The 14,280-nt window shown below is 34.2% G+C and overlaps 1 protein-coding gene across 4 annotated transcripts in view; it reads right to left on the bottom strand.

Moving 5' to 3' along the window:
• Positions 1 to 14,280, bottom strand: part of LOC140052129 (uncharacterized) — a 49,645-nt gene that overhangs the window by 14,342 nt on the left and 21,023 nt on the right. For all 4 annotated transcript variants that reach the window (XM_072097552.1, XM_072097551.1, XM_072097553.1 and 1 more), the window contains 19 exons: positions 13,282 to 13,982; positions 11,173 to 11,460; positions 10,305 to 10,595; positions 9,191 to 9,264; positions 7,980 to 8,907; positions 7,146 to 7,352; positions 6,618 to 6,736; positions 6,344 to 6,474; positions 5,818 to 6,053; positions 5,136 to 5,232; positions 4,434 to 4,690; positions 3,923 to 4,083; positions 3,256 to 3,424; positions 2,786 to 2,932; positions 2,383 to 2,630; positions 1,997 to 2,179; positions 1,493 to 1,661; positions 676 to 891; positions 285 to 393 (listed from right to left, as the gene is read on the bottom strand). In XM_072097552.1, coding sequence (XP_071953653.1) covers positions 285 to 393; positions 676 to 891; positions 1,493 to 1,661; positions 1,997 to 2,179; positions 2,383 to 2,630; positions 2,786 to 2,932; positions 3,256 to 3,424; positions 3,923 to 4,083; positions 4,434 to 4,690; positions 5,136 to 5,232; positions 5,818 to 6,053; positions 6,344 to 6,474; positions 6,618 to 6,736; positions 7,146 to 7,352; positions 7,980 to 8,907; positions 9,191 to 9,264; positions 10,305 to 10,595; positions 11,173 to 11,460; positions 13,282 to 13,982 — 4,731 coding nt within the window. The remainder of the gene's footprint in view (positions 1 to 284; positions 394 to 675; positions 892 to 1,492; positions 1,662 to 1,996; positions 2,180 to 2,382; positions 2,631 to 2,785; positions 2,933 to 3,255; positions 3,425 to 3,922; positions 4,084 to 4,433; positions 4,691 to 5,135; positions 5,233 to 5,817; positions 6,054 to 6,343; positions 6,475 to 6,617; positions 6,737 to 7,145; positions 7,353 to 7,979; positions 8,908 to 9,190; positions 9,265 to 10,304; positions 10,596 to 11,172; positions 11,461 to 13,281; positions 13,983 to 14,280) is intronic.

Genomic DNA, 14,280 nt, shown 5'->3' on the forward strand with positions numbered 1-14,280 from the left:
TGGTCTTACACTAAGTTAGTTTCGCCAAAATGTTAGTACTCTATAATGAGTACACGCTTTAAATTACTTTCTAACCTAAAGATCTTCGTAAATAAAAAAGTTGCTATAGCTCTATTAGATTATGTAATGACCTTTGTACTAACCTCTGACCTGAGACAACCATTTGATCATCTATTCCTGGCCTTATAACAGTTACTGTAACCCATGTGTTAGAAATTACTTTCTAACATAAAACAGTTGCTATCCTAGCTCTATTAGATTATTGTAATGACCTTTGTACTAACCTCTGACCTGAGACAACCATTTGAGCATCTATTCCTGTCCTTATAACAGTTACCGTAACCCATGTGTTGAGAGGTATAATGTCACTGACCAACTGACCTGTGCTTCCTCCTGTAATATATATAAATAATTAAACAATTTTTGTTACATTTATAATATAATGATCAGCTTTGGCTGGATGGACCACTCTTCTTAAATATTGTTGAAATAAAATTAAAAAAATAAATATATATTTTAAGTTGAAATTTGCTTTAATTTTTTTATAAATTTAAAACATTGAAGACTTTTCTGGTTCACTGATAAACATAATTAATCATATGATCACATTGTAAACAAATTCAAAATGTAATTTTTATTTTATAAAATCTCAAAATGATTAAATATACAACCTACCAAGATTGAATTCAAACTCAACTCGTTGGTTTGTCAATGATAAAGCAAAGAAATCACCCATGATGTTATCTTGACGACTGTACAGCAGAAGACCATTGGGATCTTCCGCACGGAATTGTATCGTAAAGGTAAGACTGTTAAGTACAGACGAATCTGGTGGCAATGGGAACTTTATGTAGGAATTTTGGTAAAAGAAAGGAACATCTGTCTGAACGCCTGAAAAAAAAAGTTTATATTAAAAAACTGTATACTTGCTCATATTCCAGATAGTTTAAAATATTTTAAATGTTAGGTCCAACTGGAACCCTATAAGGTTTTGGTCTTCAGAGAGTCTGTGATTTTATATAATAAAATATTGAAGCAATTTGGTGATAAATCAGAGTCTAAAGCTCTGCCTACACTATCAAAATTTATGTCACAAAAAATGTGATGATGTCATATCACTACAATATTTGGCCATATCACTACGATATTTAAGCACATCACACTTTTTTTTCAAACTATTGCTTTAGACAACAACCTGTGTAATGGTAAGGCATGCGAGAATGGGGTTGAGACCTGCCTATAGTGCTTGTATCCTTAGACAAGATGCTTTATTCTCATTACCTCGTCCTTCGGATGGGATGTAAAGATATTAATGCTGTGTACATACATTGTATACTATTCAAAAGGAGGAAATTATCTCCCAGTGTGCTGATAAGGTACAGAACCAGAGTCTGGTTCTGAAGCGGTAACCAGGGGAAAAAAAGATAAAATTATGCAATTATTTTACACTAAACACTTTTTAAAGAAAAACAATAAATCCACATGTACATACTTGTTTCACATACTGGACCCGCAAATCCAATGGGACATAAACATTCAGTTCCTTCAGGATTATCAAGGCATGATCCGCCATTCAGACAAGGATTACCAACACAGATTGAGGCTTCACAGTCAATTCCACCATATCCAGAGTTACAACTGCACACATAACTACTTCCAGTCTGCAAAATCAAGTTTTTTGAATATAAAGGTGTTTAAAGAAAAAAATAAATGGCAATTTTGAAGAAATGGTTTGGCAATAAACGACTTATGTGAGGGGAGAAAACAACCCAACCAGACTTAAATTTTCAGAAAATTATATTTTTTAAGCTTCATTTCATGAAATAAAATGGAATTAATATTTAATTGTATCGTCTGATACGTAAGCTACCTATTGCTAATTTGCAATGGTGTTTTCTTTTCAACAATATTTTTTTTATTTCATTCATATGTTATAAAATAGTAAATTAGACTGAATAATGATATTACTAAAGAGATCATACAACATTAACTCTACCTGCTCAACACACTGCCCTCTTCCATTGCAGTCAATATTTTCACAGACATCCACGAGGCAGTTTCCTATATTAGCGCCAGCATTGTAAGAATTAAGCAGATCAATGACTTGGTCACTAAGCTGTAGGTCTTGTACACAGCCGTCCAATGTGTCCCTTACAAAGGATACTCGGGGTATAACATTCTAAACACAATTTATTGAAAAGTTAGCGTCTTTTATAAATATGCATTTAAAAAAGGAAAATTATTTTGACTATACTACAAAATTTATAATTCTTCTTTTAGACATCATATAAAAGTTACAAATAAAGACAAACATCCTAATTTTGCACTTAACCATATTAAACCATCAAACAGATGCTGTTATAACACTGAAAATCTACTTACCGGTGCTAATCCACCAACATACACATTACTCAATCCAGTGAAGGTTGTTCCACTAACTACTGTGGACAATCTGTCTGCTTCATCAACAGATATCAACAAGTTCTGTCCAGATTGCTCAATATCAATAGTGTGAAAGTTACCATCTCCATACGATAGCTGACTGGTCAGAGATACAACGCTAGGAAGCAGACTATACCTCATTCGAAACTCTATTCTTCCTGACTGTAAATAAAGTGCCATGTAGTCACCTACATGAACAAAAATAATATTACAGATACTGTAAGTATATACTGTACTTTCGCAAGAATTATCGTATAAGAGGATTAATAATAAAAAGCTGGGCATCTAGAAAGAAATAGAGAGTTTCAAAATAGTAAATTTAGGAATAAATGAAAAACATTACCATTTTCTACAGTGGGTACTACATAAAGTATCAACCCATTTGACTGGCTTGATGAAGCGGACACTGTGATAGCCAACGGAGATGTAAATGTGTGACTGTATTGCAGATAGCTGTTATCACCAAATGATGGGATCTGTACCGATAAACCTAACAAATACAAATAAAACTGTTATTTACCCCAAAAATATAATATCTTAACCTATTGTCATATAAGAATACAATAATTACAATAAGTATTAAACAAATAAACTGTACATATTTTTTTTATGACTAAACACATTTTAAAATGTCTATACAGTATTTATAATATATATATATATATATATACCGAGATTCAAACCTGGACCTTCTGCTTGATATGCAGCTGTCCTATCCATTAGACCACTGGGGCTTTCATGGTATAGTTCAAACCCGATTGGAGATTTTATATATGAATAAATACAAATGAATAATAAAGAAGTATAGCATACTCTCTGAACACGTTGTCCCAGTAGTTCCAACGAGGCAAAGACAAGAGAATGTTGATGTTGTCAAAGGCAAACATGGGGCGCTGTTTGCACACTGAATGTTGTCGCAGATGGTATTCTGGCAAAGTGTACCAAAGTATGGATTTAAACAGTTACATATGTATCCATTTACCTAAAAGAAAATTGATTGTTATTTTAGAATCCCTGGTATCATTTAGTACAGTAGGAATGATAGGGATGATTTTTAAAGGTTGTGCAATGAAGTCTTGGAAAACAGCATAAAGCAACAGTGACAATAATTATATAAACTATTTATAATATTTGTATAAAATCATATTTCCTTTTTTTCCTTCAACTCATTTAAAACATAGGAGTAGAAGTGGCTAATTTCTCCATAGTACTGTACATCTCATGTAAAGTAAACCTTGAACACAGGTATTAGACCACAGTTGACTGTGTCAATAGAAAATAATGAAATTGACGTACAGTCGACTAACTTATTACATGCATGGCAGACCATGCCTATAGAAAAGTTAAAATTACATGCACAGTTAATCGTACTGATTGCCTCATTAGCGTATAGCAGTCAGAGTCAGCTACTGTGAAATATTCATACTTTATTCAATCCAATTAATCTTTCATTTATGAATGAATATTAAGAGGCACTTACCAAATCTTGGCAATTTCCATTATTTGCACATGGATTAGATACACACTCATTTATATTCGTCTGACAAAAGTCACCTGTATATCCAAGTTGACATGTACAGGTGTAACCCTTTATATTAGATACATCCAAACTACATCCAGCCCCATTTAAACAAGGATTGCCTGATGAAATAAAAAAAAAACTTGTATCATTAATTTGTAGAAAGTTTGAAAAGAGAATTAAACATTTCAATCATGTTCGGTTTAAGCAAAGCAATCTCACAGGTGCAGGAAATACCATTTCTACAGTGTGCACATTTTAAATTAGGTAGGCCTTAAGCTTCAATATTACATAGCCTATAACAGATATCGCCTTTTAAATTGGTAAAATATAAGATTTGACATCCCCTCGGGGAATGATATTTTGCTCTCTGGAATATATTTCCCTCGAGCAAAATATCATTCCCTCGGGGATGTCAAATCTTATATTTCACCTCTAAGCAGGCAATATCTGTATAATATGTAATACTTACTTGCACAATAATTACAGGAGAAACTGTCTGCCAAGTTCTGACATGGCACATTTTGCGGGCATGGATTCCGTGCACACGCATCTTGTAGACTCTCACAGTTGGCACCTGCATAACCTGTTGTACACTGGCATGTATATGTTGTGCCATAGATAGAATTGGGTACGTTGAAGCAGACAGCGCCATTCTGACAGGGGAGATTAGCACAGCTTGACTGTATTTCACATAGAGTACCAGAATAACCCGCAGCACATACACACCTGTCAATAAATGGAGCAACCGTAAAAGTTAGGATATGTTATTGATTTGTATTCATGCACAAAAAACACCAAACTTTGTTTTTTATGTGCGTAAGAAGTAAATATAGTGTGCACCAGTTTGGAGGATGTGTGGAGGAGGGTGGAGGAAAAAAAAAGAGACAATTGAGACAAGAGAAGAAAAATAAAGAAATATGTGTATAATTTACATTCAACTAGATGCATATGGCATAGATATGAGTGAGTCTTGCAGTAATGTATTGTCTGATATGTTGAACTATGTATGTTATATACTATTGTTGAATAAAGAATGTCGTTGACTTTTTTGGAAATGTTCCCATATTTATGTCCTTTGAAAAGCACATAAATAAAATGCTTTATACAGTACATTGAAGTTATTTAGCAATCACACAAACGTATAGACATTCTACAACGAATGATAGCTTACGTATAAAAATTGATTTGATCAAGACAAGTAGCTCCATTCTGACAAGAATTCCCTATACATTCATCTCTATCAAATTCACAGGATGTACCAAAATATCCTAAAATAAAATATAAAACGTATTGACGCAAAGTGCTGTATTGCGTAATCACAAGTGAGAACCGACGACGCAACAGTGCTACAAAAATCGCAGGTTTGATATCACGCAGACGGGGTAAAAACACAATTATTGGAAGGGCATTTTTTTACGTTGCGTAGGTTATTTTACGTTGAGTCGCTAGTGGGAACCAACCACTGATCTTAAGCTATCATGTTTACAAGGAATTTTGGAAAACAATAGACTATCTTATATCATGGCCACTAAAAGTTGGTGTTCATGGGTACCAACACACTGAACAGTTCAATATTAGAAAATAAAGTTGATTAATCAACGACTTTTAAGAAGTTCACATAAATCAATTGTAACTTAATAAACCAAATTAATATGTTATAAAGTATTGATGTACAACTACTAATGTGTTTGTAATAAAATACACATGGTCATCAAAAATTTCTCCATGGTTACACCATTTAGAGCCAAAAATATAAACCTGTCATGTACAGTATATCCACAACAATTAACTGAGGAATATAAACATTATTATGCAGGGAGGTTTACGATTTGTCACTGATAAACTCCACTAACCTGGTATACAGTTACAAACATAGGCTGATCCTAATGTGTCACAGGTCGCACCGTTCTGACATGGGTTTGACAAACATAGGTCAGAAACACGTTCACAAAGTGTACCACTGAAACCACTCGGACATGAGCATTCGTAGATGCCGTTCAACAAGTTACACACCCCTCCATTCTGGCATGGGGTGACACTGCAGTCATCCGAAAATTCACAACGTTGCCCGTTGTAACCAGGTGGGCATCTAAATAAACAAATAACAGTATATTTTAATCGATTTATTATCATAAGTGGACAAACGAAATTATATACATTGTCATTCAATAAAGTTTTTAAAAATATCTATCTATTCAGGAAAAATGCAGAAACCCTTTCATAGTAATGTATTGTCATCATGGTGCTATCATCCAGTCCATTTGTACTTTAATCACTGGTATTTATTACCATTGAAAAGGAATATCAGTTGTTTGTCACATACAAATATATATAAATACCCTAATTTTTTTTCCCATACAAAATATTTAAAATAATCACCTGCAAACAAATTGTCCTAATCCGTCTTCTAAACAATCTCCTCTGACGCATGGATTACCGGCACATCCAGTAGCTACGATGACGTTTTCACATAATGTTCCATCAAAGCCACGAGGACAATCACAAAAAAGCTTCAAATAAGATATATTGAATAAATCAGAATAATTAAACTAGTAACTAAAGTTATAAACTGGTTAATTTTACAAGTATTACTTTATAACCAGGTTAGTCCCAATGTTAACCAATCTACTTTATAACTAGGTTACATACATACCTGTCCATTTTGGTCCCAGCAAATACCTTCGTTTTGACAAGGGTTATTGGGATAGCATACACCAGCAGATATGTCACACCATAATCCCTGATAGCTATCAGCACAAATACAGAATGGACCTGGGGACGAGATTGATAAAAACATAATTAGCATAAAAATCATCTTAGTCAATGATTCAAATCTTTATGCATATCTACACTATCAAATTTTATGTGACAAAATGTGATGCGCCCATATATGGACATGATGATGATCACTACAATATTTAAGCATAAAACTACTGTATTTGGACACATGATGTCCATACATTGAGATAAAACTAGTGGTGGTATGGCAAAAAGATAAATGCCAGCTCTACACATTAAAGCCATACTATAACTCTCAGTTTAAAAGTAATTTACATACAAACTAAAGATAAAAAATTGCTTTCTTCTTTCTTTCACTTTATTTTTACATTTAGTTTATTAATTCCTCTGTGGTACGTTAAATTTTTCAAGGGTAAATAAAATAAAAATCAAAATATTTTACCAATGCTATCTTCATAGCAATCTCCTCCATTTTGGCAAGGGTTTATTGGATTACATGACACAGCAACAGTCTGACAAAGATCACCAACATATCCACCTCTACAGGTACATGTATAACCACTTGCAGAGCTTGTCTCCACACAAAGCCCGCTATTCTGGCAAGGCTGAGTATCACAAGGACTTGGTAGCTGGGTTTCGCATCTGTCGCCTTAATTATCAAATAAAATATATCAATAACATTAAAATTTATTATTTATACATTTTTTATATGCATGTATATAAGTTTCCTGTATATCGTTTTTGTAGTTCTGAAAAGAAATCATTAGTTGTTTGGATATTGATTTATTTTATGATAGTTTAAATGTATTTAAGGGTAAAATTGTTAAATCTCTATAATGTTCCAATCTTTGTTTATGTTATTGTTGCTTATTTGAATTTATTATTATAGTTTGTTATCGTTGAACTGAATAAAAATTTTAAACCATTCGTGAGTTTGATCGAAGCATATTGATCGAAATATCAAGTAGTATCAGAGATATTCAACCGTGTCAACAGTAATAAACAAGTATAGAAATTAATTATTAAGTTTTACATAAATCAAATAAAAATAAAAACTCATTAACGGTCAAGTGACCAATCGTATTAGGATTATTGATAATAAGGAGTGATGATGATCAAAGCATATTGATCGAAACATCGAGAAACAGTTCTATTCAGAACTAACATACATGGTGGAACGCAAACTTTATATAAAAATTTTATTTCGCCATACAAACCTTCAAACAACATATTAGGATTGAATTTTAAAAAAAATGAATTTATAGCCAAGTCTTACCAATATATAATCCAGTACACACACAATTAAAGGAATCGAATCCATTGTTTGTACAAGTACCAGAATTTAAACACGGATTGCTGTCACATGGCATTGGAGGAAGTGTAGATGCACAGTTTGTGCCTGTGAATCCAGAGAAACAGCTACAGAAGTAAGTATCACCATTATTGAAGCAGGTGCCATAAACACATGGCTCACTATCACAAGGCATGATCTGCTGATCGCAATTAAAACCAGTATACCCAGACAAACACTGACAGGTGTAAGAATTCCCAAGGTCGACACAGTTTCCGTTAACACATGGCCCGGAGTCACAAGGCAGCACACGCGTTTCACAATTATCTCCAGTGTATCCTGTGTTACATTGGCAGAGATATCCATTACTTGTCACTGTACATACGCCATTAACACACGGGTTGCTATCACAGGGTGTAATTATTGTTTGACATTGATCGCCGACATAATTTGATGGACACGTACAACTGTAATTGTCTCCGATGTTTTGACATTGTCCGTTATTCAAACACGGCAAACTATCGCATGGTTGGATTTCAACATCACAGTTCTGACCGTTATATCCTTGATCACACGAACAACTATACGTATCCCCGATAATGTTACAAACTCCATTTACACATGGATCTGGTGAACATGGTATATCAATTTCACAACGGTCACCCGAGTAACCGGATGAACACTCGCAGATAAAAGAGTTTGCAGTATCTATACAGCGACCATTGTTTGCACATGGGGGTTCTTGAGAAGACAAGCACTGGTCAATCTCAATTTCACAGCGATCACCACTGTAGCCATTTAGACAGAAACATTGGAAGTCTCCAGGAGGAATATTTGGTGGACAATTGGATACACCTTGCTGGCAACAAAATCCTCCATTCTTACAGGGATTCGGGTCACAAACTTCTTGAGGCTGCAAAATAACAAAGCATTAATTTATACAAAACATTGACTTATATGAATGTTTTGTAGTGTCTTTTTTTCAATATTTGTTTCTGTTTGTGTTGTAAAGGTAGTTTGTCAGACTTTGCATTTTTTGTACATCAATCACCTTCAAGACCCAACAAATTGTCCCCATAAGGGTGACAACTGAATAGGGTTGACTTTAGTTTTGCATGATATGCTTCTGAGCATTGTTTGTTTCAAGATGTGTCTCATGAATAGAGGTGTTCGTGTTAATGTGTAATGCTACTTACATCAGTACACCTCTCACCACCGTACCCAGCTTGACATTGACAAAAAAAACTATTCACATAATCTTGACAGGTTCCTGGAAAGAAAAAAACGATTATAAGATTATATGCCACTGTTTTAATCAAAAGTTTACAATGCTCAGTTAAATGATTTGATAACCAAACTGGCTTTTCGGTATTTCCATGTTGTGTACTGTGGAACAAAAAATTGTAATTCAGTCAATCTTTCTTTTTACCTCCGCCAAGGAGGTTATATTTTCACCCCTGTATATTTGTGTGTTTGTGTGTTGGGGTGTGTGTGTGTCTGTGAACAGCCTGGAGGCCACAGTTTTTATCCGATTCTCACCAAATTTGGCAACAATGATCTATGCCCCAAAAGCTCGGACGAGTTCGAATTTGAGGGGAAAAGGTCATAGGTCAAGGTCACAACTAACAAAAAACTATTTTACTGCCCAGAGACCACAGTTTTTATCCGATTCTCACCAAACTTAGCCACAATGATCAATGACACATCATATAATTGTGGTTACATTTTGAAGGGTCAGGGTCAAAGATCAAGGTCCACAAAAAGCTAAAAAAAAGAAAAAAAAAAAAAAAAAAAACCTCAGTGGGACTTGAACCAGAGATCTCAACTGTGAGAGGCTGGATACATAACCATTACACCACACTGTCATCCACAACTTTGTAGTGTGCAGTTAACATATTTACACTTAAAACTAATAAAAAAAAATGTAAAAAAAAATATTCAGGGGGCATTTTATGTAGGGGAATTTTACAGTAGGCGAATTTTACAGTAGGCGGAGGTTTGTACTCTCGGAGTACCCTCTAGTTATATATATATTTTTAATAAAAATTTCCACTTTTTTTTTTATATATATTTAAACATTATATATTTTTTTAAAAGATATTTTTCTACTAATTAACTGACTATGTACCGTAACTTAACTTTTGTATTAATCTTCATATTGCTCATTTGTTTAATTCTGTATATTTTGTATAATGTATTTAACTACTCAGTTCGCAATTCAGTTTATACTGCCATGAATTGTTTTATGTATATACTTTATGATGAATAAAAGATACCGAAATATATATATGAAATGCGTGTGATAATTACCATAAATTCCACATGGGCTGGAAGCACATTCATTAATGTTTTCTTGACAGAATTGTCCTGAATATCCCGGTAAACAAGTGCACGTAGGATCACCAACACCACCAGGTGGAGGATTGCAAATAGCACCATTGCGGCACGGGTTATTTGAGCAAGCAGCCTCAAACTCGCATCGGATGCCAGTACGAGTGCTAGGGCATTCGCAGTTGTATTGTCCAATGCCATCAATGCATGTACCACCTCCCAGACAAGGACCGGATGCACATTCATTGACTTCAAATTGACACAGACTTCCTTTGAATTAAAAACAAACATGGTAAATAAATGATAATGTCTTATTTTAAAATCAGCAGCCATAGACATAATAAGAACTAGATAGTGAACTCACAAACACAGATCAAAAGTAAGTAACAATGGAGAGGGACCGCCAAATATGGCTGCAGCAATCAGACAATAAGATACACCAATTAGAAGTTGTGTCAACTAGTCAGTCACGCACTATGTCATATTTCTTATACTGTATGTTCCTTGTATTTGTATGCAACAATTTACAAAAAAAATATTCATTAATTAAGAGTTAATTTTATAAAAACTGAACCGTTAAATATATTATAGAAATATTCTGATTTATATAGTTATTGTTTTAATACACTAAATTGATGATTATAATGTAAAAGGTATATATGGCCGCCATTTTGGGGAGTCCCTACTGCTTCGCTGTCACATTAGAAAGAAAACAACTCCATATTCTTCTATAGTCACATAGTAATGTCTCCAATTTGCATCTTTCTTTGATTCATTTTCATCTATTTAAAAACCTTAACATATTTTAATTTAACAAACTGACTAAAATTACTTTAAAAACTCTTACCAAAATATCCTTCATTACACTGACATTGGTAACCATTAACAAGGTCAACGCACTCTCCATCCGCACTACAAGGTGAACTACTACACTCATTAATGTCTTCGTTACATAGCAAGTTGGTATATCCTGGCGGACAGTTACAGGAGAATGCACCGGTGCCGTCATTTTGACATGCTGCTCCATTCTCGCAAGGATTCGAAGAACAGGCATCAAGGAAAATTTGACAATTTGTACCAGTGAAAGACTGAGGGCAAACACACGTGTATCTGTTGACCAGATCAAGGCAAGTACCTAAAATAAAAACATAGATTTTAATTACACATTATAGTTAAGTTGTTAATACTAGAGGGTGAGCTCGCTCCCCCTCTAGGATGTGTAGACGATGGTTCTCGGAATGATAATGTTCTCCTTATACGTTTTCTGTCGGTTACCATTATTGAAAATGCTTGACATTCGTAAAACTAAACTACTTTGTTTCACAGTGTTTTAGATGATTATTAACATTTTAAAGTATAGTTTTTATTGTTTAGGGCCCTTTGGGGAGGCGGAGGTCATTTGAGGGAGGTGCTTATTCGAGGGATATATGTTAAATTTTTTAGTTTTAATAATATGGTAACATTTATAATCAAATGAAATCCTCTAATAGATATAAAAAGTGCTAAAAAAGAATAACAAATGCTTGGTAAATTGTAGATAACAGTGCGGTGAATTCTACTACAAATAGTATAATTTTGTTATTATAAATATGTGGATGGACGTTTATTAGATAGTTGGGTTGGGGGGGGGGGGGGAGGGGGGTTTATTATTCAAAGTGATGTTTTATTGGAGAGGCGTTTATTCAAATGAATACCATCCTAATAATTATTAATACATTATTTAATTTAATCGTCTTTTGAAACTGCCGTAACAGAGTGGGCCCAAGAAAGAAGACATTACGGCTTGCAACATGGGCAGACATCTCGGTCCTAACGGGACACAGGAAGATAGCCTACAGTTATTCCTGCAAGCTTACTCAATAAAACTCAGCTATCGGGATTTCACTCGAAAAATGTCTTATCATCAAATCTCCCTATGTAATTTTATAATACTATTCCCCACAAATATTCTGATTCTTTATGACGTATATTTAATTTGATCTTTATTAATTTGCAGTATAATTTAACTACTGTACCTTCACACACGCGTGGTATGTTTTAAAATAAACAAAAAACTGAAATGGCTATGACTAATGGCCAACCACTCCTACTATCTGATTTTTTTTTCGTCTTCCAAAGGGACACTGTATTGATTGATGGAAAGTGCCTGTTTCCAGTCACCTTTAGGGTCAAATCTATTATTTTAACTGCTCCCTTGTGTTTAAAAGAGAGAAAATATTTGAAACTAAGGTTGTTGCAAGGTGAACTTATCTTAAACCCGGAAATTACTTTGACCGGGAAGAATTGAAATTGAGAGGAAAATCTAATGTTGAAATCATAAATGTTGTTAAAAAACTCTTTATAATATCTTCCTAAGATATAAATATGGAACAATAGCGTCGGCGTGAACACTAATGTTATCAAATCTACGTTTCGCGGTACATCTCGGATAGATAAGGTAGGTATCCAAGGCGGAGATTTGTACCGAAGTTTTTGCATTGTGCTCGCCTATGTCAGAATTAACCATAATTTATATATAGATGATGAGGCTATATTTATGCTTATTGGTAGTTTTGGTGGCAATATACATGATTTATCTGACATTATTAAAGTATATTCATTTATTTGATCTTATCAAGCGCCTTGAGCACCATTGGTGGTGAAGTGCGCTCTAGATATCTGTATTATTACAAACATTTAGGTGGATTCCATGCTACTTCAAAGTTATCTTATCTTATTCTTTGGAACAAGTGTCCTGTTCTTGCTGTAGAACATTATTGCCTCTCATTTGCTTTTACCAAGCCAACAATAAACTCAAATTGTATGATTTTCAGGGGCTAAGAACACTCGTAAAATACATGAAAATACTAAATACTCAAGGTACAGTACAGAATGATGATTATGATTACTATTCATTTTTAAAAAACATACACAAATGTTATTGAGTAAAGCTAAAGAGACAGAATAAAAAATGTACCTGTGTTAAAGCAGGGGTTACTGGAGCACTCATCTATTTCTATCTCACATTGTGTGCCTGTGAAACCACTTGCACATTCACAACGATACGCATTCAATTGTTCTACACAAACGGCGCCGTTACGACATGGACTACTGCTACACTCTTGCGCTTCCGTTTCGCACCTATCACCAATATAACCGGGAGTACATGAACAGCGGTAACCGGCAACGATATCTTGACATGTTCCACCTCGTAAACAAGGGTTACTTAAACATTCATCTATTTCGTTACTGCAAATAGGTCCTTGATAACCCGCTGCACACTGGCATGTGAAAGCATCAAATAGATCTGTGCATGCTCCGCCATTTTGACACGGGTTAGATAAGCATTCGTTATATTCAGTTTGACATTGATCACCCTGATGTGAAGGAGGGCATGAACATGTAAACATCGCAATTCCATCTGCGCAAGTTCCACCATTCAGACATGGAAAACTTGCACATTCATTTACATTGACGTCACAAAAGGTTCCAGAGAATCCATTAGGGCATGTACATATGTAACCATTTATCTGATCCACACAAACAGCACTGTTACTGCATGGAGAACTGGCGCATTCATCAATGTTAAACTCGCATCTTGTTCCGATGAACCCTGGTTGACAAGTACAGTCATAGCTACCTACTTGATCGTTACAAACTGCTCCATTAAGACAAGGACTAGAAAAAAATGTAATTCTCAAATATCGGTACTCAGATTAGAAAACATGAATTCAACAACATTTATTTTATCAATGACTCAGTATAACTATAAACAAATAAAAAATAGATTTGATATAAAGAAACCATAATAGGATCATTACTAGAAGACAAAAATCTTGTCACAGACTGTAAGACCCTTTTAGAGTAATGAATATTTACATTGTTGATTTACAGACTAAACAAATCCAAATTTGATCAATAAAATCAATAAAACAAATAAAACAGAATAGTACTATAAATAATAATAGTTATTCAT

This window comes from Antedon mediterranea, chromosome 6, assembly GCF_964355755.1.
Source record: "Antedon mediterranea chromosome 6, ecAntMedi1.1, whole genome shotgun sequence".
NCBI classification, from domain to species: Eukaryota; Metazoa; Echinodermata; class Crinoidea; order Comatulida; family Antedonidae; genus Antedon; species Antedon mediterranea.